Source organism: Cyprinodon tularosa, unplaced genomic scaffold (genome assembly GCF_016077235.1).
Source record: "Cyprinodon tularosa strain WSP-4 unplaced genomic scaffold, ASM1607723v1 ctg148, whole genome shotgun sequence".
Lineage (NCBI taxonomy): Eukaryota > Metazoa > Chordata > Actinopteri > Cyprinodontiformes > Cyprinodontidae > Cyprinodon > Cyprinodon tularosa.
In genome coordinates, this window is record NW_024038309.1 from 1,687,591 (window position 1) to 1,714,206 (window position 26,616).

The 26,616-nt window shown below is 40.2% G+C and overlaps 2 protein-coding genes across 2 annotated transcripts; both read right to left on the reverse strand.

Moving 5' to 3' along the window:
• Positions 1-181: 181 nt before the first annotated feature.
• LOC119779486 (PC-esterase domain-containing protein 1A-like) lies at positions 182-4,911 on the reverse strand. The gene is made up of 8 exons (XM_038279144.1): positions 4,760-4,911; positions 4,607-4,679; positions 4,437-4,516; positions 4,103-4,335; positions 3,079-3,229; positions 2,588-2,822; positions 699-920; positions 182-359 (listed from the first exon to the last, which is right to left on the reverse strand). The coding sequence occupies exons 1-8, from the start codon at positions 4,760-4,762 to the stop codon at positions 196-198; spliced, it is 1,161 nt and encodes a 386-aa protein (XP_038135072.1). The 5' UTR covers positions 4,763-4,911; the 3' UTR covers positions 182-195.
• A 1,479-nt stretch (positions 4,912-6,390) lies between these two features.
• rpgrip1 (RPGR interacting protein 1) lies at positions 6,391-26,542 on the reverse strand. Its single transcript, XM_038279133.1, has 31 exons — positions 26,242-26,542; positions 25,695-25,845; positions 24,330-24,383; positions 24,136-24,256; positions 23,027-23,232; positions 22,476-22,578; positions 22,252-22,392; positions 21,671-21,776; positions 21,541-21,564; positions 21,320-21,466; positions 21,166-21,239; positions 18,102-18,319; positions 17,909-18,015; positions 17,768-17,818; positions 17,517-17,696; positions 17,308-17,425; positions 16,036-16,199; positions 15,622-15,967; positions 15,369-15,529; positions 13,268-13,500; positions 13,058-13,173; positions 12,761-12,972; positions 12,623-12,679; positions 12,099-12,265; positions 11,088-11,166; positions 10,894-10,949; positions 10,664-10,763; positions 8,697-8,886; positions 8,532-8,616; positions 6,978-7,105; positions 6,391-6,727 (listed from the first exon to the last, which is right to left on the reverse strand). The coding sequence occupies exons 2-31, from the start codon at positions 25,780-25,782 to the stop codon at positions 6,477-6,479; spliced, it is 4,083 nt and encodes a 1,360-aa protein (XP_038135061.1). The 5' UTR covers positions 25,783-25,845; positions 26,242-26,542; the 3' UTR covers positions 6,391-6,476.
• Positions 26,543-26,616: the final 74 nt, after the last annotated feature.

A 26,616-nucleotide genomic window follows, 5' to 3' on the forward strand; every position in this document is an offset into this window, starting at 1 on the left:
TTATTTTGTTAAAAACAGCACAGACTTGAAATTCAATTTAATAGTAAATTGCTCCAAAAAAAAAAGTTTTGAAAGAAACTAATTAAAACCCAATTTAACAAACTAAAAGCCCACAATCTCAATAAAAAAAATGACTCTTGTGGAAGGAGAGCAATGAATACAACAAATTGAAATACTTCTAAGATCACCTCCATTTCAATAATAATAATATCTATGAACTGGATAGTGAAGTGGTCTGAAATGGGTGTACGGGGCGTAGTGGGGTCTGCTGTATCGGTTCCTCATCACAAACTGATGGTGGAGGCGGTTGGGATGATCTTCGTAGGGCTCAAAGTACAGGGGAGGCATGTAGTTCCAACCTGTAGGATATCGAGACTGAATGTAAGCTCAGTATTCAAATCTTCACTAAACTAAAGAGATTTTACGCTACAGACCGTCATGTCCTTTGAAATTCACAAAATACATGTTAGTAATACTCAAATGTCAGCAACAACCAATCTAATTACAGAAAAATCTCACAACACATGTAATACAATTCAAGAAAAGGTCTTTAAATCCTGCAGTCGCTTTCACTGTCTTAATAGGCTAAAGATCTGATGATTGGCTGGGCCATTCTAGCCAAATCTTGTCTGAAATCTTAAAGCGGAACATCTGTGTTTTGATCATCCACACAATCCTGTTTTATATTCTGAACATACCATTTTGGGGTGATTTACGTTTGTTCCGATGTTTGCGGCGTGGCTGGCTGCGTTTTGGTTGGACGGTAGTTCTGGGGTTCTCTACAGCTTGATGGCGACGTTCTGGTGTCTTTGGTTCCTCAAAGCTCAAGAAGCCACAAGGCACAGAATCAGTGGAGAACTCATTTCCAGGAGCGATACTTCCTCCAGCTCCTGTTTGGCAGCCATTTTGTACAGACAAAGCTGTCAAAGATAAAAATCAGTATTTAGGATAAGGCAAGACCAAAGTTCCATTAAACAAATTGATTCAGCTAGAGTCTTTTAATAAAGTTTTTTTTTCCCCCCCTCACTTCATTTTATTCCAAAGAAAAGGCCATAAAGGACAAAGTTGATCTTAGGATTCCATCAGGTGTGAAGTTTTAATAACCCTGCATGTTTATTTTCATAGTAAACAGTTGGAGACTCCTCTTGAAATGCTGTCTGTGCCCTTCAGTATTTACAGCAGGAACTCAAAGCCAGAAACCTCCTGCATCAGAAACTGCTAGAATACCAGTACTCTAAAAATACAAATATTTTCTATAATTTGTCCAGAACTAAAAATTCTCAAGGAACTTTCACACCGAACACAAAACCATTGAAAATATTGCCAGGTTTATCTGCTTTTGCTCGCCTTGAAATTCCTGTGGCCAGCCTTTCGGATGGCAGGCGAAAGGCTCCTACATCATAGTGGACATGGATTTACAAACGAATCAGCGCAATAAGTGGGGAGAGAAGGCAGAGCAGAGAAGCCTGCTGGTACCAAACAAGGTGTTCTTCCTGACAAATTCCAAACTTTAAGACCGTGTCTAAACCCTGGCACTCTTATCTAGTGGCATTAATATATTGGCTTAAAGGTGCAGTAGGAGATCTGTTCTGAAGCATTTTTTTAACTATGTGGCTTAAAAGCTCCCCACAGCCGCTTAGCAAGCAGTGAAATAGAAGGTCTGGAAGTGAAACTAAAATAAATGATCACCGCTACAGTGACAAATCAATGACTAACCCCAACCAATCACAAAACACAGTCCGTTGTACACAACTGGTTCCTGACACGTCAATCATGGTCGTCTGCTTGTCCCTCCCCCTGTGCAGGTACCCTGACACATGAACCCCCCAATGCTTGTGCAGGACACCATGGCTGGAAGCTAGCCACTGTTATGCTACGTTCACACCTACAGCAGCAAGACCAGCAAAAATGCACATGCTGCTTAACTTTTGATGCTTGTACAAGTTTAGTTCTGATGCGCGGCTGAAGCATCTCTGCTGCTAGGTGGAAAAAATGGGTCGGATCCGTTGGGCAGATACCCTATCCTTTCTTTGCCTGTAATAATGGCAGCCATATTTGCTGTGATCAGTGAAAAAGTCCACCTGAAAGCATAGTCAGTCCATCCAGTTTTAATATTATTTCTGTCGGAGCCGCTAAGACCCCCGTACACCGGGGTCAATAGCATCCTATTCAACAGCAGCCTATGGGCTGGTCGCCTCTTTGCGGTTTGCCACGGCGGCTGCAAGGCGTTTTTCATGAACGTAACCCAAACTGCAGGCACCAGGATAATAAAAGCAAACATGTTTTGCCTGCAGATTTCAGTATTTTAAGTTAATTTAGGCGTTAAACCGTTTCAGTGAAGTGATCATAGCGCCCTGCCTCATCAGCGCTGCTTCAGCTGCTCAGATGCGCTGCCCACAGCATGCGCCTTCATGTGTTTGAAAAGGGGGGGCATGGTTGTGTATGTTCATAAATATAGCTTGCTGGAACTGTTTTTTCCAAGATCTCCAACTGCACCTTTAACATCAGGAACTTCTGTGACTCAAACTAGTATGTTTTAGAATGAACTAAAGATGTGCATGTTTTCGTGTGCCAATCCCCCCCTCACCACCAACGGTTAGCGTCACACCCCAGGCCTGAGCAATGTGCCGTAACAGAATAGCTGTGATCCTGCGATGAGCAATGGCGTTCCAGTGAACTCCGTCGTTTGTTCGGTGCTGTAAGGAGAAGCGGAACTGGAAGTGGAGGTCCAACACGTCCATGTCGTAGTTGTCGGCCACGGTCCAGCTGTAGAAGTTGGCTTCAATCACATCATAGCGCAGCTGTGGAGCTTTGTGCTCAATCTGTGGTCAGAGAGGCATAGGTCAGGGTAAATAAAGCCTTTTTCAGCAGAAACAAGGAAAACAATGCTTAACCCCAATATAATGATGGGAACTTAATGGTATAATAAAGCGTACTTTGTGATGTTATTACAAAGTATGATCACTGTATCTCAGCTGTCCCTTTCCAATAAATTCATTAGTTGTAAACCTGCAGGGTTTTACAGTTTAGTGTCCTTTCCCACTAACAGGAAGACAGCAAAGTGTATTTACAATTTACCTCAGGCACCAGAAAGCCACCTTTGATCTTCTCTCCTAAAGGCATGGTGAGGTTCCAAATAACCAGCGTTTCCTCTGGCAGGACACTCCTCAGCTCATCAAACAACCTCTGAAGGTTCTCCTTGTAATCATGGGTCCATTTAGAGTTGTATCTAAAAATCCCAACAAAGATAACGTAAACCATAACAGTAGCCTAATCAATTACATGATGGGAACTAGAATAAAAAAAAATTGAAAAATGAATGTTGCTTCTAATCTAACATTAAGGCCACAGCGCACCGAATCCAATTTTTCGTCCGATATGACAAAATGGTGTCACACAAGGTTGCTGTGTTTAGCGCTCAATAAAAGGCATACCAAGGACCAATCAGAGCTGAGTTTTGTCTGTGCACTTCGGCTTGAGGTCTGCGCGGCTTTGCGAACGTCTGACGCGTAGTCAGGATTTAGGGCGGATTATACTTCTGCAACCGCACACATCATATGGCGCTTACTTCTGGTCGCAAACCAGTTTTGCTGGTATGCTTCTGCAACATTGGTCTGGAGTTTCTAGAGCCCTAGGGGGAGCCTATTCGAAAACCCGTGAGCACTTTGGCGGATGGTCACGAGAACTTCTTCGGGGGCAACGGCGGGGGTCTTTATTTTCCAAAACAACATGTCTGAGGCATCGTACAAGTCAACCTTTTGTCATGGCTATCCATTGTTGCTATTACTCCGTGTTTTACTTTAAATGGCGCACCCCGGCACCGAATCGAGAAAGACGATCACACAGACAGTCGGAAAGGCATACCAAGGACCAATCAAAGCTGCTTTTTGTCTGCGCACTTCCGCTTGAGGTCTGCACGTGTGTGCGACCGTCCGATGCATAGTCAGGATTTTTTTGAGGTGCACGACGATGGTTGCAGACCCTCTGCGCGGGGGGCGTGGTCGTGCACAGAGACAGATTTGACGTTTGCAGAGGCTATGCTTCAGAAGCATAAATTAGCTTTTATTTGGCCTTAAAGCAGGGTAAAGTAGAACTTACCCACCTTGAAATATCCCAAACACAGGAATTTATGACGACCACGTCTGGTTTCAGGGCGTGACGGAAGTCCTCGATGATGCTCTGCATGTACCTGGAGAAGACGCGGGTCACGAAGTAGAAGCGGACCAGGTGGTGATCAGTCTTGAACTGACGGACCTCTCTGTACTCTGTCCCGTTATTCATCTGACCCAGACAACCTCCTTCCACCAGGCAGTCCTGCTCGAAACTCATCTCTCCCTGGCGTGGAAAAAAAAAAAAAAAAATCACAAGATTAAATACATAAAAGTCAAAATGTCTTAATATGCCCGCCATTATTCAAATTAACCATGTCCACATGCCTTGCTCCTCAGTTGTTTCAAGCTGAGATATCCATCCTTCTGCAGCAGTAAGACCAGGTCCTTGTATACAGAGCGCTGAACTAAAAGAAGAGCATAATAAACACCAAATGACAATAAAAATACATTTGTTTAAAATAAAGCATTTAGACAAAATAAAGGGATGAACTCACTGGAGTCCCCCAACACCACAACAAACTTGTTATGGAGGAGCAGGTGGGCCTGCTGGTGGCTAACTGTCTCTTTCTGTGAATTTTAAAACAAAAGCAATTAAACAATGATTGAAAAAAAATTAAAAGCATCTATGAGAGCGAAAATAAACAAACCATGTTTTACTAAAGATGGGAGAAAGGTCGTTTCCGATTCTGGGACCTTTTTTTCTTTTTGCTAAAATTAGCCGTTTGGTCAAAATAAAATTCAACACAACCTGAATGTTCTTCTTCCCGCCCAGACCGTCGGAAACGTTCAAAATTATCATACAAAAAAAAAAGTCACCGCTGCCAATTGAATCTTTTAGGAGTTTTCATGAGAGGCTGAATTGCGCCATTGCACTCAGTTTAAACCACTCAGGTGACGCTAATTTAAAGAGGCGTTTGAGGACTGTCGGATATTTTCCCTGTCGTAACGACCCCCGGTTAAATTTATATCACTTTAGAAAAAACCTTTTCGGATACGCGTGGTGGTTTACTAATAAAAAAAATAAATAATCCGTATTAAATACTAATTTTAACATTTTGTAAAGATAACTCTGTGACATGTATTTAATATAAGTTATGTATTTATAACCGTTAGACAAAAATCCCTAGTTTTTCGTTGGTCCACAAATCCAGCTTAAAATGATTTTCGTTTTTTAACATTAGGACCTTGTTTTAGGCATTTAGAAAAATGTTAAAATCATGCACAAAAACATATATTAAAAAGAAGATTTAAAAAAATGTCGAGTGAACATACCTGCTGCTTTGACAGGTCCTGAATAATCTGGACAACTGTGGCTCCTCATCCTGTTTAACTGATTCGTTTGTCTGACTTTTAATAATTTTATTTTTTTTGTTTAAATAATTTAACCAGTTTTGTCTCTGTTAGTTCTGCTGGCCAATCATTAGCCTTTGTTATTGATGATGTGTGAGTTTGTTAAAACCTAATAATCTCTGTAATCATAGAAAATCATCTGGTTGGTAAGATTACAATTTATTTCAAAAATCTGTTGTCAAGTCTCATGTTTATTTAATAAAAAATATTAGGAAGGGTTATTTAAAGAGCTTGTCCTGAGTGATAACTTCTCAGGAAAGAATTGGGCAGAGAAAGCTTAAAGATGCAAACACAAAGCTTTCCTTTACACCTACAATTAAAAACTAAGTTGACTGGATACAGGTGCAAATACTGAGACCCCCAAATAGATCTGCCCTTCAGTTCGATCTGTCTTCCCATTTATCTGTGCACAATATTTTTCAGGTTAGACAGAGTGCAGGTTGTGGGGATCAAGCCGGGTACTTGCAACCTTTTAAGAGCATAAGCGCACTGCTCTATCCACTATAGGATAACACTTGTTGTAAGCTTTCAAATGAGACAAAGTTCAAGGGCTTTGAATACTTTTGTAAAGCACTGTACATTTGACAAGGCTTAAATATTTATTTTCCAAGCTAAATGTAACATGGATATCCTGTGAAAAAGGATAAATAGATCACCAATTATTCAAATGTACACTTTGAATTAATAATTTTTACCATTTCATGTTGTTTTTCTAGTTTATTGGTTTAAATCATTCCACATTTGCACGTTTTATTTTTATAAACAGTCTTTGTTTGCTCCTGACTTCAGTTCTTATCAGAGCTAAGGACATTTATAGTAGTAAAGAGCAGACATAAGTACCAGATTTAAAATCCAAATAACACATAAAAAAAATTAAAAGCAAAAACAAGAGCTAAATATTAAAACAGATAAATAGAGATTGAATAAAAAGAAAACAGATTTGTTTTTGTGTCCCAAATAATTTTTATTTCTGTGTTTTTCTATATTATTTAAAGGGTTTTCAGATATTTTCCATTAGTGGAACGCACTGTCTTCATCCTCATCGTCATAATCAAGTACTTGAATCTGATCTTTCTTGTTGTCCTGTTGCTCTTCCTCTCCTTCTCCTTTTTCATCTTCTTCTTCGTCATCCTCTTCCTCATTTCCTGCTGCTTTACTTTCACCTCTCTGCTGAAACTCCTGGTATATCCCATTAAGTGCTTTTGCCGCCTCCAGGGACACTTTCAGATTCCCTATCACCTCCTGATCTTCGTCCACACTGACAACTGCAGAAAGGCAAATTACACATTTTGATATATTGTATGTTGTAGTCTACCGAATTATTTTAAGAATGTAGAAAACTTCTTCTTAAATAGGAATTCTAAGGTTCCCTAATGTCAGTTTTGTATTTATAATTTTTTCTCTCACAATATGAGAGTGGAAATATCTCCTTAGTAATACGCAGAAATAAACTGTTAAATATGTTTAAAACATTTTATCACTTCCCCCTTTAAAACCCACAGCTACAACACATACTGTCAATTTGTTGTTCAATCACATCGTTTCCTGTGAGCAGCAGTTCCTGTAGATCTAGGAATGCGTGTCCGACATCCACACACTCCTCTTCATCGTCCATCGGCTCACTGACCACTGTGAACTTTAACCTAATGTGGCAGAAAAAAACAAAATAATAAGGCACTAACAATAAATTATACTAAAACATTAAACACATAACATGTCACATCGTAAAAAATACAGTTGTAGTTAGAGGTTTAACAGCAGCCTTAATTTGAGCTGGACGTTTTAAAAATGCTTTTGATTTATTCTTTTTGCATGATAGTAATGATAAAAGGTTAAAAAAAAAACATTGGTTATTTGTGAGCATGAGTTAGTTAGATATGTTTCAGATTTTTAAGAATCTTATTTCATCTACTCACAGTCAAAATTATCTACCATACTTATATTTGGCTAATAGATCCGTCCACAAGGGGAACTTTAACCTTAACCTCTTTGTGTATATCTGCCACATTTGTCCCCTCTTTCTAGCTGAGATAAAAGGTCATTTAAACTGGTTGGTTCGCTGACACCAGACATATCATTAAAAGCACAGTAACCTTTCGTATTGTGTTAGATAATTTTCTTGTTGCAGCATTCAGTTGCATCCGGATTTCTGAGGACTTCAACTAAGATGAAAGGAGACTGGTTCAGATTTTCACTATACCATGAACCGCCAATGATAAAGCATTTCACAATTTTTATTTTTATTTTTTTTAATGATCAGAGCTCTATCTTTTTTTTTTTACTTATTTATTTATTTTTTATCACAATGAAGCCAGGGAGTGCCTGCCCGGCCTCCTTCTATAATAACAACTTTCAAAGTTGACTGAAATGTACAGCTGCACACATGTAGAGTCATATTAGACGTCTCAATACAAGAATTAGAGCCAGAGAAGATAAAGATTAAATCACGTAACTAAAACTAAAAGATATATCAAGCTGATGCTGTCAAACAAGTTATCATCAATTTGCTGGCAGCTGATGCTCAGGGTCTCCTTCCTTTCCACTGGTACTGAAACAATCCACAGACTCTAAAGCCCCTACATGCAAATTCTTTAATTTCAGATCAATAGATGGATGGATGGATGGATTGAGGGACGGACGGACGGACAGACAGACAGACAGACAGACAGACAGACAGACAGACAGACAGACAGACAGACAGACAGACAGACAGACAGATAGATAGATAGATAGATAGATAGATATAAAGATACATAGATATTATAATTATAGCTATTAATGGTCTTATTAGATATCAATGTTTTTATAAGGGCCCTTATATCTCTATTTTTCTTTTCTACTTGTAAAAAACAGGTACACAGTCTTAGCGAAGGGTGAATATTTGGACATTGGATTTGTAGTTTTGACTGTTTTGAATCTAAATCATTTCAGCATTTTCAAGATCCTTGATTTAGTTCTTTGCGTAATCATACTAAAACAAAACTGAAGAAAAACTTAGTAAGACGGACAAGTTGATATAGCTAAGTGGATGAAAACCATTAATAATAACCTCTCCTTTGGATCACCCACCTGCCCTGGTTGGGGTCTGTGCCCTCCAGCATAGTGTAAAGATACTGTCTTAGTTGAGCTGAATGGGACCCGTCCACATAAATCACTGAGAGAGACGAAAAACATGCCATTAGGAACTCCCACGTACAGTTTACAAACAGAAAGCAAACACGCCAATCAAGTCACCTCGTGTAAAGTTGTAGTGAATCTCTTCCCCGTTCACAGGTTTACGAAGAGACATGGGAGTCTCTGTCGTCTCCATGGCAACGCCCAGGAGACGGTATTCCACATAAACGCGTTGCACAGAGCGATCTGACACCACTTGGGAGGATGGTTCAAACGTCAGGGACAGGATCTCAACTCTAAGCTTGTCTCCCTGAAAAACATCAACTATTATGTCTCCCACCACACTTTACAGAAGGGTTTATTTTATTTTTAATACTAGACTCATAAAACCAGAGGCATCTTGGCATCTTGAAAGAAGTCTTGATCAATGTACTTTTATGCCATATATGAATAACAGTGTTCATAAGTGGTACTTCAGTGAATGGGCCCCAAATGCAATGAAATAAACAAAAGATCATTTACTACTATAAATGAAAAGAAATAATTCAAAACCAGGCAGAGAGACAAACTAAATAAAGTGTGACCAATGTTGATATGTACATCGTAAGTACAGATGATTTAATGCAAAGGATGCTATATACCATCATCATCATCTACTTGGTACCAATTTAAGCTTATAGATCTAGGAGAATTTGAGCCACAATATTATTGTCTATGTCACACTTTGGTTTACAAAAACATTGGCAGACATTTGGGAATCATGTTTAAATATGCAGACAGACCCCTTTAAAATATCTCAATACACTCTTACCCTTGGAAGTAAGATATAAAGTAAGATATAAAGATTTCAGCATTAACTTCAGGGTTTCACTGTACTGTGTGCCACAATATCTGAAAGGACAGAGCAAGCTGTACTTCTTAAGTAAGTTAGGTCATTCAGTGTTTGCAGTAATAGGCTGCATTTCTTCTATAAGTCTGTTGTGGAGTGTGATCTCTTCTCCCATATTCTGCTACGTTTCGTAAAAATTCAAAAAATATCCACTGGACTTGGTTTTCAAGATTTGAAGACGTTTCGCCACCTCTCCAGGAAGCTTTCTCAATTCAAATGAGAAAGCTTCCTGGAGAGGTGGCGAAACGTCTTCAAATCTTGAAAACCAAGTCCAGTGGATATTTTTTGAATTTTTACGGAATGACTATGACCTGGATGACTGAGAACCTTCATCACCATATTCTGCTACGGTAACATCATCAGAGCAAATTACTTAAAGAAGCTAAACAAGCTAATAGGGAGGGCCAGCTCAGCTCTAGAAACTCCTCTAGAACCTCTGGAGAATAATTCTTCATGAAGATAAGAACATTATTGAAAACAGTAAGAATCCTCTTAAGAAGGATTGTTAAACAACAACAGTGTCTTCAGTCAGAGCCTTCCCCAGGTCAGGTGCAAGACAGACCACTACAAAAGATATTATCTGTCTAAACCTATAAGCACCTAAAAAAACTGGTTAAAGAAAGAAAAAAACATGAGTTACTGCAACTTTCATGATCTTGACTCTGATGGCTTGCTTAATTGCTAATTTCATTGCCCTGTTTCTCATCACTGCTTATCTGATCCACCTGCTTCGATTTAAGCTGCTTGGTCTCAACCATTAGTGCTAGATTATTCTTGAGCCTTGAGTTTGAGAGTTTTCTAGTGTTACTTATAGTGTTCTGTTTACCTGATTCTGACCTGTTTCTGTGTTCGGACCTTTGAGCCTGCCTGCGCCTGTCTGATCTGTTTGCCTGACCTGTCTTTGGACATCTTATGTCTTGTCAGCTGACTGGCTGGAATCATCCTCATTCTGGGCAAGGTTTGAACTTTCAAACCAGGTTTGTGACTCATGAGTTCATAATCATCCCCTTTCAGATTATCATGGTCACTAACCTGTGTTTCTCTCCTGTAGAGGTTCCTGCCTTAGACGCCCTAGCTGCTGATACCGCAGCCCCTAATTTTTAATAAACGCTTTCTAAGTTATCACACTGTCTGTCTTGCATGAATACTGAGTCCCTTTGTTCTGTGTCATTTTCTTTCATTCCCAAATATCCAGTACCTTCCTCATTTTTCGTTTTGGTGGTATGATTATTATGTCACTTTGTGTAGAACTGGATGCTGTAGATTCAGGGGCTTCACTGTCCTCTGCAGGAGTGTTAACAAAAGAAAAGAGAGAGAATGACAATTATAGTTAAATTATAAAAGGTTGAGATTAAAAATGTTTTCTTTCCATATTCAAAAGGATGGGAGACATCTATGCAGTGATAGAAAGTAGCTGCAGGATTACCGCTCTCATCCGACTCTTCTTCCTTCTGTTCACTGAACAATGACACAGATGAAAGGTCCTGGAACAAAGGAAAAAAAATAAGCCTACACATTGTGACATTTGCTTTAAATGCTATTTAATTCTATGTTACACTAATTTTATATTTGCCTAAAAAGGACAGAACTGTGTGTACATGTCAGAAAATGTGTTAGCTGACCTGAATCCCTACATCGGTGGCAGAACTTCCCCTTAATGGAGCGGCAGTGGATCGTCTGGAGGATGACCCTACTGGAGCTCTTGAATGGAAAAAATCACTGTTTTATCCCAACACTTTTTAAAGGAAAAGTCCGGTCAGATTTAGAATTCAAACTTCTCAAAGTACTTTACACATAAAATTATTAAATACTGTTCAATAAAAGTGTTTTTAATTAAGAGTAATTTCATTTGAATGTGCTTTACTGGAGACATCCATGTTTGTCAAAGAACACTACTGCCCCCTACCGGTTTATGACATCACGGTGCGGTATTGGCTGTTGAGCAAGTCCTAATGCTGTATCTGGTGTTTGTCACAATGCGCCATTATCCAAGTCATCTTGAAAACATTCTTTTTCGAAATTTTGGCTACATATTACGTGTTTTTTCTCTGGCCAGAAGTTTGATGGCAGATTCTCCTTCTCCAATGACGAACCAGTGGTGGATCATGAATCGGAAAGGTGAAATAACTCATTTTCTTTTCACTTTTATGAGATGTATTACAACATCCAACTGGCCATTCACGTGGGCATTGTTAGTTTAACTATAGCTCTCGCGAATTCAAATGGTGAAGTCCTCTCGAAATCTTAAATAATTGTTATTGGTTGCAGGGGTAGTTGCTAGTAGTTCCTATTGATTTTGCTTGTAAAGTGGGGAGAATGGCGCTTGGCTTACCGCACCGTGACATCACTGCTGGAAGATGTCAGGAGTAGGGTATTACTATATTTGGTAAAAATGGCCGGTTCAGGACTCAGTGATCGCGATGAAAATTATTATTTTGATTTTTTTTACTGATTAACGCAAAATTTATTAAATCACAGTGCATGTATTAGTTTTTTGTATGGATAATGATCCACTGATTATTCCTTGCTGATCGGACTTTTCCTTTAAAACAGTAACATAGAAGATACAACAGGAATTCAGTAAGAGTATGTTAGGGTGGAATAGATTTTTAAGGGTTAAATGTGCCCCTTACTTGTAGGGTGGTGTTGTCACTCTTGGCTCAGGGGTTAAGGGAGATCTTCTCACTTCACGGGACCTCTTAGAGGAAGCTTTGCGGTCTGCTGGCAGTGGTTTTACAGCCATAATTTGGCCTAACTGTGAATCTGCAGAGCTCTTCTGTTTGACAGGTCGAGGCTGAGGCTTCTTGTAGAAAAACAATTTAAATCAAATTCAGTTGCAAATTCATGCATTATTAAAATGCATGTAAATTAAAATAACTATTTCCCTTAAAAAACAACTAAAAGAGCATATATTTTATTCACTTATGATCACTCCTTTTATCCGAAGAGACCAGAAACACTCAACATAGATAACAAACTGGTATCATTGGCTGAAAAACAACAAAACCAAGGAGCTGCTTCCCTAAAGTCCCTCCTGTAGAGGTTATATTTCAATAACTGTTGTACCAGATAATCAACAGATTGTACTATTATGCCTAAATCCGAGAAGAAAGATGTGCTCTCCTGCCCAGGAATCTAAATCAGGTGGATTTCTTACTCCAGCTTCTGTCTCTTTCTGCACAGCTACTGGTTTGTCGTGTTGGAGATCCCGAGTCTGTTAAGGAATAGAAACAGGTTCAGCTCTTCAGAGCAACATCTGGAGGTGTTTTGACCCAAGAGAGAGAAATGGCATCACCTTCGCTCTTGGCTTGGCCGTCGGCCTCTGTGATGCTTCCGCCTTTCTTTCCTCTTCCTTTTTATTGCTTTTAATCCTGTCCACCTCGCCCGTCTCCATCCCCCATCTCTCCTTAAAACCATCCACCGGTGGCTGAAATGGGTACTTCCATTTTAGCATGACTCTGACCATTCCCCGAGGTCCACCTGCAGGATCTCTGAGAACGTAATCACCTGACCCAACATAGGCAATATAAGTCCCAAACCAGCTCTTAGCTATAATCATCCTTGATCTTCGTTAAATTCCTTACAGCCTCACCTCTGATCTCTCTGCCTGTTGCTAGAGCTCTCAGTGGGATGGGCGTCTTGGCCAGGTAGGCTGGTGGTATCTGCTCATCGCTGTCATCAAATACATAAACCCACAGACTGCTAGACCTGGCAAAGGCAAACTCAATATTATCTAAAAGAAAAGATAAATTAATTCTTTTTTTTTTTTTTTTTTTAGATAGCAGAAGTTTAACCAGCACACCTGAGGTAGTGCAATATATCTGTTGTTACCGCCAGTGGGAAACTGCTGACGTCGTTGAACACCGGATCAACTGAGCACTGGACCGTTTGTGAGACATGAGGCGGCAGGTCATACAGACGGTACGTCAGGTAGGCATCTGGAAGGAGTCCCGGCCAGCGAGCGTTGAGGCCCACACAGCGCTCAAGCATCACCACCAGTTCATTGGGGATCCCGCCACCATAGTCATGTAACTCCTGCCATAAATGAAATGAAAGGACAAATATCATCAGAGGGCAGGGAAACATTATTCATCACTGACATTTATACAGTGCTGCAAAAAAATATAAAAACTCTCTCTTGTCTCAAAAATACAATGAAAAAAAAGGCAAAAGACAAAACATTGTAGGTATGGAAGATCACACATCAAAGATGCTCTCCAAACCTGTGGATACCCAAACTGGGTGTTTGTCAAATCAGCAAAGATCCAAAATACACACAGCAGAACATAGCGGTGAGAAAATTTTACCGCCAAAACCTCGCCATCCCATATGTTGCTGGAGTCCCTGAGAAATTCAGGAGGATTTTCTCCATTTCAAACACAAAATCCTAGTACATTTCAAACCAAAAAAGACACTTAAACAGAGACTAGTGCATCATACAGACAAACCCCAAGAACTTAGATGAACATAAAGGTTCAGCCCAGTATCAGGTATTGCAGGCTAAAAAAGAACCCAAAAACGACTCCCCATTCCTAAGGGGCGGACCCGTTCCTTTGGTTCAATTTGCATGTTGTCTAAGCCAAAACAAGTTTTTGGGATAATATATAAAACAGTTTGAACTCAACGCCAATTCTGACATTTTGAATTGAACAAAGCCGCTTGGATGGGATGCGAAATGTCTTCATACTTAAAAACCAAGTTTTTTTTAGTTTTTTTGGAATCACAGACATCTCTGAATCATTAAAAGACAAAGCCTTTTCCAAGTTCTTGGGACTTCTAGATTCACAGTGAGAGTAATTTCCCATTTATGATAAATACATAACAGTAGTAATCACTGTTAGGTGGCCTACCAAGTCACACCAAGAGATTTTCAACAACTCATCCAGTAGGTCACAAAAAAAAAAAACTAAAGCACTACAGGCCTGACCTGGCTTAAGCCTGGTTTATGCTCAGAAAGCAGGTCTTCTGTGTGTGTGTCACAGTTAATGCAGATATGCCCCGCCCCCCCGTTCTGCAGACACTCTGGTGCACCTCCCCAAAATTGTTGGTGATTGAAGACAGTGCTGCAGATAACGTCGCAGAAAGGAGAGAAAAGAGGCCTCCGATTGGTCAATTCTGATCTACCTAGATCCCCACTCTTTTACCCTCTAATGTTTCTCCATTATTGTACAAACTTTTCCCTTGCATCTTTCCATGTCCTCACTACCACGGCCATATCTAGACCCACAGCTAGTTAGTGAATGTCCCTCTTGTGGCATGGAATAACATAGCGCAGACAAGCTTCATAATTGGACATAAATCAAAAATATCTGCATCATACCTGAGACAAGCTCACTGCAACACACTGCTGTGGTAGTAAACACAGCGTTTTAGCTAGGAACAGTATTTCCTTAATAGGAAAGAGCTGCAAAAAGCCAGCTTATAAATGGTTCATAAGACAAAGCAACAAACTTTAGTCAAATTTAGGAGAGACCCAATCCAAGTCCAGATTTCAATTTAATTCAGATGATGCGCCAATCTAATCAAGCTTTTTATGCTTCAAAATCCTGCAAAATGACAGCATTAAATCAATTCTGTAAAGATAAGTGGCTTGCTGAAAGTTACCAGAAATGCTTGAAAGTAGTATCTGTATGTATGATTTGAGTGAATTAACTCTAAATCATACCACTGAAGGTTTGGCTGTGAGATGTGCTATGAAATAGATCCATATAAACAAACTGAATTATTTCCAGTAAAGGTAGCAGAGTTAGTTTATAGGATCTGGAGGCAAACATTTTTTTTTTAATCTCCCATGTAACCAGAACCTGTGGAATAATAGTCTAATTGGTAACCATAACTACTGTTTCATTCAATACCCAGAACCTGATAACAGTTGTCCTTTACAGCTCCTCTCTCTGTTTTACCTCTTGGCCGCTGTCTTGCCAGCCAAGTGGGATCTGAACCGGACCTCTTTGTGTCACTGTCCTCCTTTCAGCTCTAACCTCTTCCACAGTGACGATGGGTTCAGCAGGAGGGTAGAGGCGCACCCAGAAATCCACAACACTGATAACTCCCCCCTCATTTCCTGATAAAACAAACAAAAACATAATATAAAAATACGTAGGAAGAGGGAAGAAAACCGGATATGAGCCTCAGCTGCTCTATATCCTTACTCACCTGTGATACTAACACTGCCACAGATTCGTTCTCCTCTCTTCTCCATAGCACCCATGAGTGACACGCTGCCACTTCCATGGGTGACGAATTGGACTCCTCCAAGCGCCTGGTGGAGCTCAAGCCGCACTCTCGACCCTTGACCTCCCAACCGGCCCAGATCCCGGACTGTCAGTGCGTAGCGGGATGTGAAGCCGTAGTTTGGCCTGCTCCCTGACACCAGCGGGGTGGAGTGCATCTCAAAGTCCAACAGGCAGTAGGTGCAGAAGGTTACAAAATCCTCCTGGTGTCCTGCTCCCGGGTGGAGGCTGGTCATGATACGGAGCCCAGCCGGGGTGAAGGTGGCTCCCTATAATACCAGCTGTTAGTGAATGGGATGTCTTGATAAATGCTCAAAGGTTATTGGAGGATTTTTACCTTAAGGTGTATCTCCAGCAGTGACTCCCCAGATTTGAGCTGAGAAAAGCATAGATCATCCTCAATGGGCTGGACCATCTCCTGATCCCCTGCAGGCCAGGTGTACTGTATTGGGATGGTCCGTTTGTAATTCCTGGGGCTGTAGGCCAATTCTTTCAACTGGGCTTTAGATTTAAATTAAACAAATACAAATGAAAGTTAGAAAGTGCATACTAGATGTTTATGCCCTTTTTCTTTTTAAGACTTTGTGCAAGACATCTTCCAGCAGAGTGCAGAGTCATATAAAAACATGCTGTTTTACCCATATGAAACAGTAAAGCTGAAGGTAATCACAGGACATATCTGTTTATCTGCACTGTTACCATTTTACCTACCCTTGAAGGAATAATTCAATATTTTGATAAAAGAAAAAGTGCATTGTTTTGTATTCGCTTGTCACATTATATTTTGATTGAGATACTGAAATGAACTCTGGCTACATTTTACATCTTTTAAATTAACTCAGTGTTGAACATAAAAGTAGAAGGAAGTTGAAACATTTGCATCAGTTTTCATTTAAGGAAGATTCTTATATGTAAGACACAAGTTTAATAGCACTAAGAAATAATTCAAAGGGCAGAAAATGGGCCCAGTGCAACACCTTTATTATGTGAGATCCCATGTTAATGATTTTATTTTCTATTTCCTTTTCAGATTGAAATTTCTTACTAAACCAGTTAGCTTTTAAACTCTGCTGTTCCCATGTTCCCATTGTTTGGTTTGCAGTTTTTTTTATATATGTATGTATATATACATCTGTTGCAAAAACAGTGTGGAATGTGGTTGAACGAAATTGTTTGAATTCTTTATTATTTTTCTTGATTGATTGCTAATTTAACCAAAGAGAGCTGCAATCTGATTTACTCTTTGTTGGGGGAATGAAAAGAGTTCTTTGAATTTGAATTGAGATTTTCCTTTTTTTGCCCATATTTTCTTAAATACTTCAATGAAATTTGCTATTTAGACTCTTTGACAAATAAAACAAACCTTTTAGTCTGATTATTGAGACTAATCAGCTTAATATTTTTTAATTAATGGGACTGTAAAAATTAGATTTCGAATAAACTTTATCCAGATATATGCATGAACACCGATGACCCCCACAGAATGGCACCTGGAGGACTTGTCTTTCACCTTAATTTGCTTTTATATACTTTTAACAAACAGATGACCAAATGTTTAGTTGTCAGAACTGAATTCGTGGTGCATTTTAGGGGTGCATTCTTGTCCTACCTTGTAATGTGTTGATCTGCAGAGCTCTTTTTGATAGAAGTTTGTCTTTCTCTGCCACCCTCCTCCTGCTCTCCTCCCTCTCTCTTTCCACCTTCTGGTTAATCATGTTTAATTCTTCCTTGGGGAGGAGATGCATATCTGAATCGTTTTATTCCTCTGACATGTCTCATCTAAACCTTATGTATGTTAAACATTTAAAAGCTGTGTACCTGCAGATCTCTGGTGATCTTGTGCTCCAGCAGTAGCAGGTTTCTGGTTTTCTGCAGCTCAAGAACCATCTCTGCATGGGTTGCCTGGATTTTCATCAGCTCAGGGGAGGAATCGTCCATCCTACCATCAGGCACGAGGAAACCCAGGCTCTCCCTACTCTCCTGCTCCATTCTGAAGGCCTGCGGTTGGAAATGAAACTATGAGAATTTGAGAACAATGCTGTCATCTATTTAGAGAAAGTAATACGAACCTTGATCTGTAAAAGAGTTTCGCTGAGATCCTCAACGCTCATATCAAACCCCTAGATAAGAGAGAGTGTGTGACAGTTTGAGCCATGGGAGGAGGACAACTCGGACGGTTATGATTTGAAGGTTGTTTGTTCATTTCCGACCTTAGTGATGGAATCCAGGCTGTCCTGAAGAGCAGAGACCTTTTCTCTGTACTGGTCAACCTCTTGCTCCAGCTGCTCTTTCCTCTCTCTCATTAGAACAGATAGCTCTAAACGGATTAAATATTCAGTTTTCATTTTGTATTTTCAGCAATATGGTTTTATCCAACAGAGAATGAAACAAACTTGAGCAAACCTTCGTCCCGCTGCCTCTGATCCTCCAGCATGTCTTTCTCTTCTCTGAGCTTCTCGTTTTCCACCTCCAGCTTTTTTCTCTCCTCCCTCTCTTCTCGCAACATTCCCTCCAGTCTCTGGTGGAGATCTGGTGCAAGGATGTTCTCCACCAACCTGTCATGCTGCACCTCTCTGTGTGTTTCAGCTTGGAGATCAGGAGGTTTCTGGGTAGACAAAGTACTGACAAGCAAAAAAGTTACCTAAAAAAACACATTTTTACTTAGATACTAACAGAAACTAATTTGTACAGTTAGAGTCCCATGAGCAATGTGGAAAATCAAATCCTTATATCCATTGAAATAAATATAAAACAGAGTAGTGGGTATTCATACCCCTTGAATATGTTTCTCTTTTTCTTACATTAAAACCCAGAATTTCAAAGTATTTTTGGTGAAGCAGATTGAAAAACAAAGATCTAAAGATTTTTATAAGATCATGTGAAGCAATTGAAATATTGTGTCATGCCTTTGTATTCCTTCATGTTGTGCAATAACAGCAACAGCAACAACTTTAAATATCTGCATTCTAGAAGATTACATTTCTAAAAGTTCTTCTTAGCTACAAGTTATTTCAAATGTATTCATGCTGGAAAAAGAGCATCTTTAAGCTCAGATTACAAAGCCTTGATGCAGTTTTGTTTTGTCGGATTTAGTCAGAGACTTTGACCATGCCATTGCAGCAGATTAGCATTAGCAGTGTTGCTCTAAATCAAACCACTAAAGCTCTGGCCTGTGCTCAGCATTATTATAACTTTCATGCTAAACTCAAGTCTTTTGCAGTTTCTAACAGGTGTATTTTGTATTAGCCACATCAACCTGACAAGGATCTATCTCCCTGCAGAACCGCCCCGCCCCCCCACCCCCCGTAGCTAACCATAATGCTGCCACTACTATGTTTCACCAAGGAGATGATGTGATCAACTTGATATGTGTTGTTAGTTTTCTGACACCCATGACACTGTGGTCCCCTCTCCTCTCACATTAGGTCGTCTAAGTTTATATTTCCATTTGCTATCTTCCCTACATGTCTTGTCATGGTCTTGGTGCTGATGGCTGGCTTAATTGCTCATTTCATTCACCTCTTTGCCTGACATGACTTCGGACATCTGCTGGGTTCTAATGTGGACTAAACCTGGCACTGCCTCTTATTGTTGCCCTGTGGACTGTCCTGTCTTCCTTTTTCTGTGTGGACCTTATTTCCTGCCAGTTCTGCAGCCTTCCAGGCTTCAGCCTCTGGAACTCTCTGGCAGCGTCCGCTGCATCTTGTCAGCCAACCGGCTGGCATCATCTTCATTTTCTGGGCATGGACTAAACTGTAAAACCAGGCTAGTGACTCACTCATTCATAATTCATCCTTCGTCAGGTTATCGTGGTCACTAACCTGTATTTCTCTCCAGTAGAGGTTCCTGCCTCAGACGCCCTAGTTGCTGCTACCTCAGACCTGCAGCCCTTAATTTTAAATACATGTTTTTGAGATATCTCACTGTCTGTCTTGCCCTGAATACTGGGTGTCCTCTGTTCTGAGTCATGACACTTACACTCACCGGCCACTTTATTAGGTACCCCATGCTAGTAACGGGTTGGACCCCCTTTTGCCTTCAGAACTGCCTCAATTCTTTGTGGCATAGATTCAACAAGGTGCTGGAAGCATTCCTCAGGGAGTTTGGTCCATATTGACATGATGGCATCACACAGTTGCCGCAGATTTGTCGGCTGCACATCCATGATGCGAAACTCCCGTTCCACCACATCCCAAAGATGCTCTATTGGATTGAGATCTGGTGACTGTGGAGGCCATTTGAGTACAGTGAACTCATTGTCATGTTCAAGAAACCAGTCTGAGATGATTCCAGCTTTATGACATGGCGCATTATCCTGCTGAAAGTAGCCATCAGAAGTTGGGTACATTGAGGTCATAAAGGGATGGACATGGTCAGCAACAATACTCAGGTAGGCTGTGGCGTTGCAACGATGCTCAATTGGTACCAAGTGGCCCAAAGTGTGCCAAGAAAATATTCCCCACACCATGACACCACCACCACCAGCCTGAACCGTTGATACAAGGCAGGATGGATCCATGCTTTCATGTTGTAGACGCCAAATTCTGACCCTACCATCCGAATGTCGCAGCAGAAATCGAGACTCATCAGACCAGGCAACGTTTTTCCAATCTTCTATTGTCCAACCCGGTGTGGTCTTCTGCTGCTGTAGCCCATCTGCCTCAAAGTTCGACGTACTGTGCGTTCAGAGATGCTCTTCTGCCCACCTTGGTTGTAACGGGGGGTTATTTGAGTCACTGTTGCCCTTCTATCAGCTCGAACCAGTCTGGCCATTCTCCTCTGACCTCTGGCATCAACAAGGCATTTCCGCCCACAGAACTGCCGCTCACTGGATGTTTTTTCTTTTTCGGACCATTCTCTGTAAACCCTAGAGATGGTTGTGTGTGAAAATCCCAGTAGATCAGCAGTTTCTGAAATACTCAGACCAGCCCTTCTGGCACCAACAATCATGCCACGTTCAACGTCACTCAAATCACCTTTCTTCCCCATACTGATGCTCGGTTTGAACTGCAGGAGATTGTCTTGACCATGTCTACATGCCTAAATGCACTGAGTTGCCGCCATGTGATTGGCTGCTTAGAAATTAAGAGTTAACTAGCAGTTGGACAGGTGTACCTAATAAAGTGGCCGGTGAGTGTATAGCCCTTATAACACTTATAGCACTTATGAGACTTTATTTGGTTTTCTTTCAACAATGGCTTCCTCTTCCCAATCCTAATTGGGAAGAGGAAGCCATTGTCCGCTTTTCCATTTAAGAGCTCTCGATGCTTGGCTTGTCAGTTGAGAGCTTATTATTTGACACATATTAAAATGGGGAAAGGTATGCCAAGTACACCCTACAATAACAGAGAGTTTCACTTGCTCCAACTTGCCATGATTTATTTGTTATATCTCTATTGTCCTCTCTGAACTGTCCGTAGCTTTACATATAAACAAAAGATCACCTTTCAAATGTCATTTTGCCTACCTCTTTAGTAGATTATCATAGCTTTCTTTAATCAGATCCCTCTCTCCCTCCAGGTCTATGATCCTCTCTTGAAGCTGCAGGAAAATAAGGTGCGTTATTTTCAACCTGACAGCGTCACAAATAAACCTACTACACAAGGGTGTAGATTAGTTACCTTGTCCAGATTCTGCAGAGACAGAGTGGTGGTGTTGAGCTGTCCCTCAGCTGTCAGAGCTTTTTGTCTCTCCTGCTTCAGTTGTTCAGTCAGCTCCTCCACTTTCTGCAACAGAGCGCCCTGACTTTCCCTTAGCGCCCTCTGACTCTGCAGTGAACACAATAAATAAGACCACTCTCATCTGCAAAAGTCAGGGTTTCTCTGTATATAGAGGTCCATACCTCCTCCAGCTGATTCTCATACGCCTAGGGAGAGACAGACACCAGGGTAGTAAGATAATGTCAGGTTTATGTGCTATTTCAGAAGACTAACAATGTACAGAAGTAGAAGAGGACAGAGATAAGATCTCACCTCCTGCAGGTCTGCAAACTTCTCCTGGCTCACTCTCAGGGCTGTACTCTTCTCTGAGAGCTGCTTTTGCAGACGAATCAGATCCACATTTTCTCGGATAGTTGTTCTGCAACAGTCAAATGCATTTTCTTTTTTTCAAATGGTAAGTACACTTTTGGGATTAATAGAGTACCAACCATTTAAAATGTTCCTTCCCAGTCAAACACCAGCCAAATGGCAGCCTACTTCCATGCAACTCCCAGAAAAATCCCCCCCGACTTCCAGCCACTGGAATGACCCACCCTCCCTTTCCTGGGTGAGCAAAATGTTTTACTCTAATTCCACCCTTTCACAAAATTACAGGTTCTGACCAGGAGAAAATGCTTCTGTTTATATCTTAATGTCCACAAATCATGAAATAAAGAATATTTTAGTACAAAGATTGATGTGTAAAAGGAATCGTAGGGGACCAGCCAAGGGTTCATCAAGAAAAGTGGGGACATTTTGAATGGCTACCACTGTAAATACTTATATGTAATTATGCAGATAGTTGAGCCTTTTTTTGTAATATTATTCACCATCAGTAATGTCTGTAAATCTACCTGTGTCTGTCAGCATGTTGCTTCCTCAGCTCTCTGAATGTTCCCTCCATCTCTTTCTCTCTCTCTCTCAGAGTGTCTCTGAGAGTCTGAGCTGTCAGCTCCAGTTCTGTCATCCTCGCCTGGTCCGTCATACTGGACCTGCTGGATGATAATGGATTTTATGTACAAGGAAGTTGAGGAATGATGTGTTAAAGATAAGTGTTTTTTTACACACGTCCACCTACAATCTTTCCATCTCTGCTCTGGTTTCTTCCAGTGTGAGGCCGTATCGTGCAGGAGCAGTCCGTGCTGCCCTCCTGACTCCTGCCTCCCCCTCTGGGTTTTTACCTGAAATAGAATGAAAACACAAGCAGCACTGATGAGAAGTTTCTGCTCTTCTGACATCTGAGCTGTCATCATTAAGCCACAGATCTGCCATGAATAGACGGAACCTCATTGAATCCTTCAATAAAAAGGGTTGGAGATCCAACCAGAATAATTCCAAACCTTGGTGGTGGCTCCAAATCAGTTGTGTTTCTCTTCAACTTTCAAACAGACATTTATTTGAATGTGTGTGGAAGGTTATTTATCTTGATCTTTATGCATTAGTCATACCAAAATATGAGAACTCTTGCATCCACTCTTACTTGTATAATAACTTTTCAGTTACTGATAATTCAGTCACGAAACAATAACTTTTCAAATTGATCTTAAAATGAATCTAATGCTTTTTCTTGGTAAACCTCCGTTAGTGGTAGTGTGAGATGGCTAAGAATGGTCTTTGCCGACATCCCACCTTTGCTGTATCTGTAAGGCATGTGAGCCCCGAGGTCCAGGATGTGCTGCTTGGCCATGCTGAGTTTATTCTGCAACACCTCCTTTTGACTCTCTAACATCGCTACCCGAGCCTCCAGTTCCTGGATGGCTTCCTCCATGTCCCTGTCCTTGACAGGACCAGACCCCGGACGGGCCTGACGAAGACGCATCAGCTTTGTGGACATCCTGCAGTAAAACAAAAGTTTTGAAGGAAGTTAAGGCATAATTTGAACTAATGCATAGCCTCAGGCTACCTTCTTACTCACTGGTTTCAGGTTCTACTCTAAAACTTAAGTAATGGAAACATTGCACCAGGTGAACTTTTAGTGAAAGCAATTCTTTCCTATATTATCCCTGAATATTTTGTAATGTTAATCAGAAAGTGCTTCAACTCTCACTTTTTAGTTTTCTATCACAAAATCTTATCAGCCTCCATGAAATGCTGTCAGCAGGGCAATCATCATCATCATCATCATTTTCATCATCATGATCATCAGCATCATGATCATCATTATCCTCGTCGTCATCATCATTGTCTTCATCATCATCATCATCATCATCATCATCATCATCATCATCATCATCATCATCATAATCCTCTTCAACATAGTCATCCTCGTCGTCATTGTCACCATCATTATCATCGTCCTTGTCGTCATCAATATCATCTTCATCGTCATCATTATCCTTGTTGGCGTCGTTGTCATCATCCTCCTCCTTGTCATCATTGTCATCATCTTCATCCTCATCGTCACCATCATCATCCTCTGCGCGTTTGTCATATTCATCAAAATCATCAACCTCATCGTCGTTGTCATGATCATCACATCATCTTCATCATCATGATCATCATCACGATCTTCAACTTCATCATCAGTGTCGTCGTAGTCATCATCATCGTCGCCTTCATAATCATCATCATCGTCATCATCATCATCCTCCCCCTCAACATCATCATCATCTACACCAGGTACCGTGCCTTTATATTACTAAACTGTTTAAGTTGGTGAGACCAGAAATCTTTGTAAGTACTGGTTCCAGAGGTGCTCGTTTTTACTGTATTATTCCCCATCTTTGTTCAGATGTTACCTGCGGAGTCGCTGCTCCTGTGTCTGTGCGTGTTGTCTGAGCAAACTGTTCTCCTCCTGCAGCCGCAGACACAGGTCCTCCAGATGCTCTCTGGGAAATCGAAACAGCCGCTGAGGGTCTGCTGGAGACACAAGACACAGTCATGATAATGTGAACCCAAATGTGCAAAGCGGAGTTTTTGAAAGTTATTCTACCTTTCATCTTTGAATTGTGATGCTTCTTCCATGGTTTCACGTCACGAAGGGTATCTGGGAAACCAGAAAATAATCATATTTTCAAATAAACTCTGTTGAACCATCTTCAGGTTCAATTTCTTAGGTGAATGCCAATCTAACATTTCAGAACAGTTTCAGCTACCCTAACTGATACATTAGTAAAAAGCAGCTCATTTTTTTTTAACATAGTCAACACAATTTACACTACAAGATGTTGTAGTGGGTTGATGCAGCGGAGAATTTCAAATAGTTGGTTTACTATCCTGCAAAAATAGGATATTTTAAAACATTAACTAGTTGCATTTTTTTATGTGTAAGAAATGAACAGCAAACAAAGAAAAAAAAGTCATAGCATATAAATTAAGAAAGTGATTTCAGTACTGACATTGATTACATAACTTTTGTCTCTAAAAGCATAAAAACAAGAAAATAAATGCCAACAAAGGACATGTCAGTTCCAAAAAAAAACAAAGGACAATATAACTTAAAACTCGATTAGAAAATAGAAAAAATGCAATTCCTTTTATGCAAATGAATATTTGGCATTATGACATAATAAAAACCCTTTTTGAAACAAAGCCCAAATATACTAGAGATGTTTCTGGTTATCAGAAAATGAATGACAAAGATGAAAAAAACAAACAAATGAAAACTTGTACATTCATCCGTCATCAATTTAGCTTATCCTGTTGTGCAACTAGTAGATGTCAACCTTTCCTGTCTGGACAACATCTGTTGTCCAACCAGAATCCTAGCTCCTGTCTTGTTACCAGCTCAATCCACGGGAATTTTGTAGGATTTAGTCCATGGACTAAGATGAATATGAAAGGAGGGTGATTTTATCTTTAAATAACCCCGCCTGTGTTGATTTAAAGTTTTTTTTGTCATCATCATTGTCAGAGGTCACTGGTTTCTATTTGACATGTCCCAATATTTAAAAAAAACTTCAGGCTGCCATGCACTCTAACTAGCTTGCAGGAGAAAAGAGAAAGAGAGCCACAGCATGCCAGATCCTCCACCGTGTCTTGCAGTGGCAGTTAGCATGCATTTTAACATATTTGTCCTTTGTTTCACAGCACACCCAGCAGGAGTCAGCCCCATCTAAACTTCCACTATGATTTAGAAAACTCCATACTGCTAATATTGGATGCATGATATGCCTTTAGCTATCTAACACATAAATAAGTTGAAATGCTATTCATTTTTTTAAGCAAAACTATTCTAAGGAAGCTTTGTGTCATTTTCATTACAGGAATGCTGTCGTAGCAGAGTAACACAATGATATAAAAAATCATACATTTAAATGTTTTCTTCACTATATCCTGTGATCAATCAAAAACAAACCTGGGAAGGTGGGCATCAATCCTCCTCTCATTATCCCCACATCTCTAACTGGTAGGTCCCCGGCTGTCTCGTCCACCACCGGTGACATCACACTATTTTTTTCTGCAGGCTCAGCCAATCACAGAGCTAAGATCAGTTAATCTGTGAAACTCTGGAAACAAACAAAAAAAAGTAGTTAAAAATAGTTTTATAAAATCAATTAATTAATTGCATTTTATTTAGATTCATAATGCTTTTTGTAAAAACAGAAGTTGGGTTTTTTAAAGGATCACTATCTATTTTTTTTGTTGGAATTTTAACCACAAGCAATAAATCTTGAGTTAAGTTTGCAGTCTTAAAGTCAGGAGCATCCTAGTTAAGGGGGACACACCACCCATTAAAGCATTCAGTAAATTCTTGCAATCAGACAAATCCTTGAATTCTGGAGAGCTTAATGCATTTCCGAACAGCTGATGATACAGGAAACGTCTGCATAAAGCAACGCAGTGGAAGTTAATCAATATGATAGTATCTAGTCTAATAAATTTAGAAGATATATTTGCTTTACCCTCATCTGTTGTCCATTCCAGCATGTTCTTCAACACTAAAGAGATGACAAATGTTTGTCAGTGTTATCCTTTAGGCATTGTGAGATTTGTGTGTCCCCGCCCCAGAGCCTGGATGACACGTTAAATCCCTCATCTCGTTATAATTCCTCCAGTGCTCCCTGTCAGACAAACTGAACAGATCTAAGTCTGATTCTTAATAACTTAGTCTCTAAAATTATTTAGATTGGGTTCTGCATAATATACATAATCACATGGGATAGAATCATTAATTATAAAGTAATGTCTCAGAGTGAAGAAGTGTGTCTCTATGCTCCATCTGCCTTGTAGCTAATCCTATTTCTGCACTAATCTGATCACCATTAAGGTGACAGGTT

Bases quoted from the DNA above. Each gene is read 5' to 3' on its own strand.
- LOC119779486 (XM_038279144.1), bottom strand. The intron at 3,230-4,102 runs GTGGGTAAGTTC...TGGGATTTTTAG, and splicing joins TGTGTTTGGGATATTTCAAG to ATACAACTCTAAATGGACCC. The intron at 360-698 runs GTATGTTCAGAA...GATATCCTACAG, and splicing joins ACGTAAATCACCCCAAAATG to GTTGGAACTACATGCCTCCC.
- rpgrip1 (XM_038279133.1), bottom strand. From the start codon at position 25,782: ATGTCACCGGTGGTGGACGAGACAGCCGGGGACCTACCAGTTAGAGAT. The intron at 21,467-21,540 runs GTATGGACCTCT...TGTTCACTGCAG, and splicing joins ATGAGAATCAGCTGGAGGAG to AGTCAGAGGGCGCTAAGGGA. The intron at 8,617-8,696 runs GTGACTTGATTG...CGTCTCTCTCAG, and splicing joins TCACTACAACTTTACACGAG to TGATTTATGTGGACGGGTCC.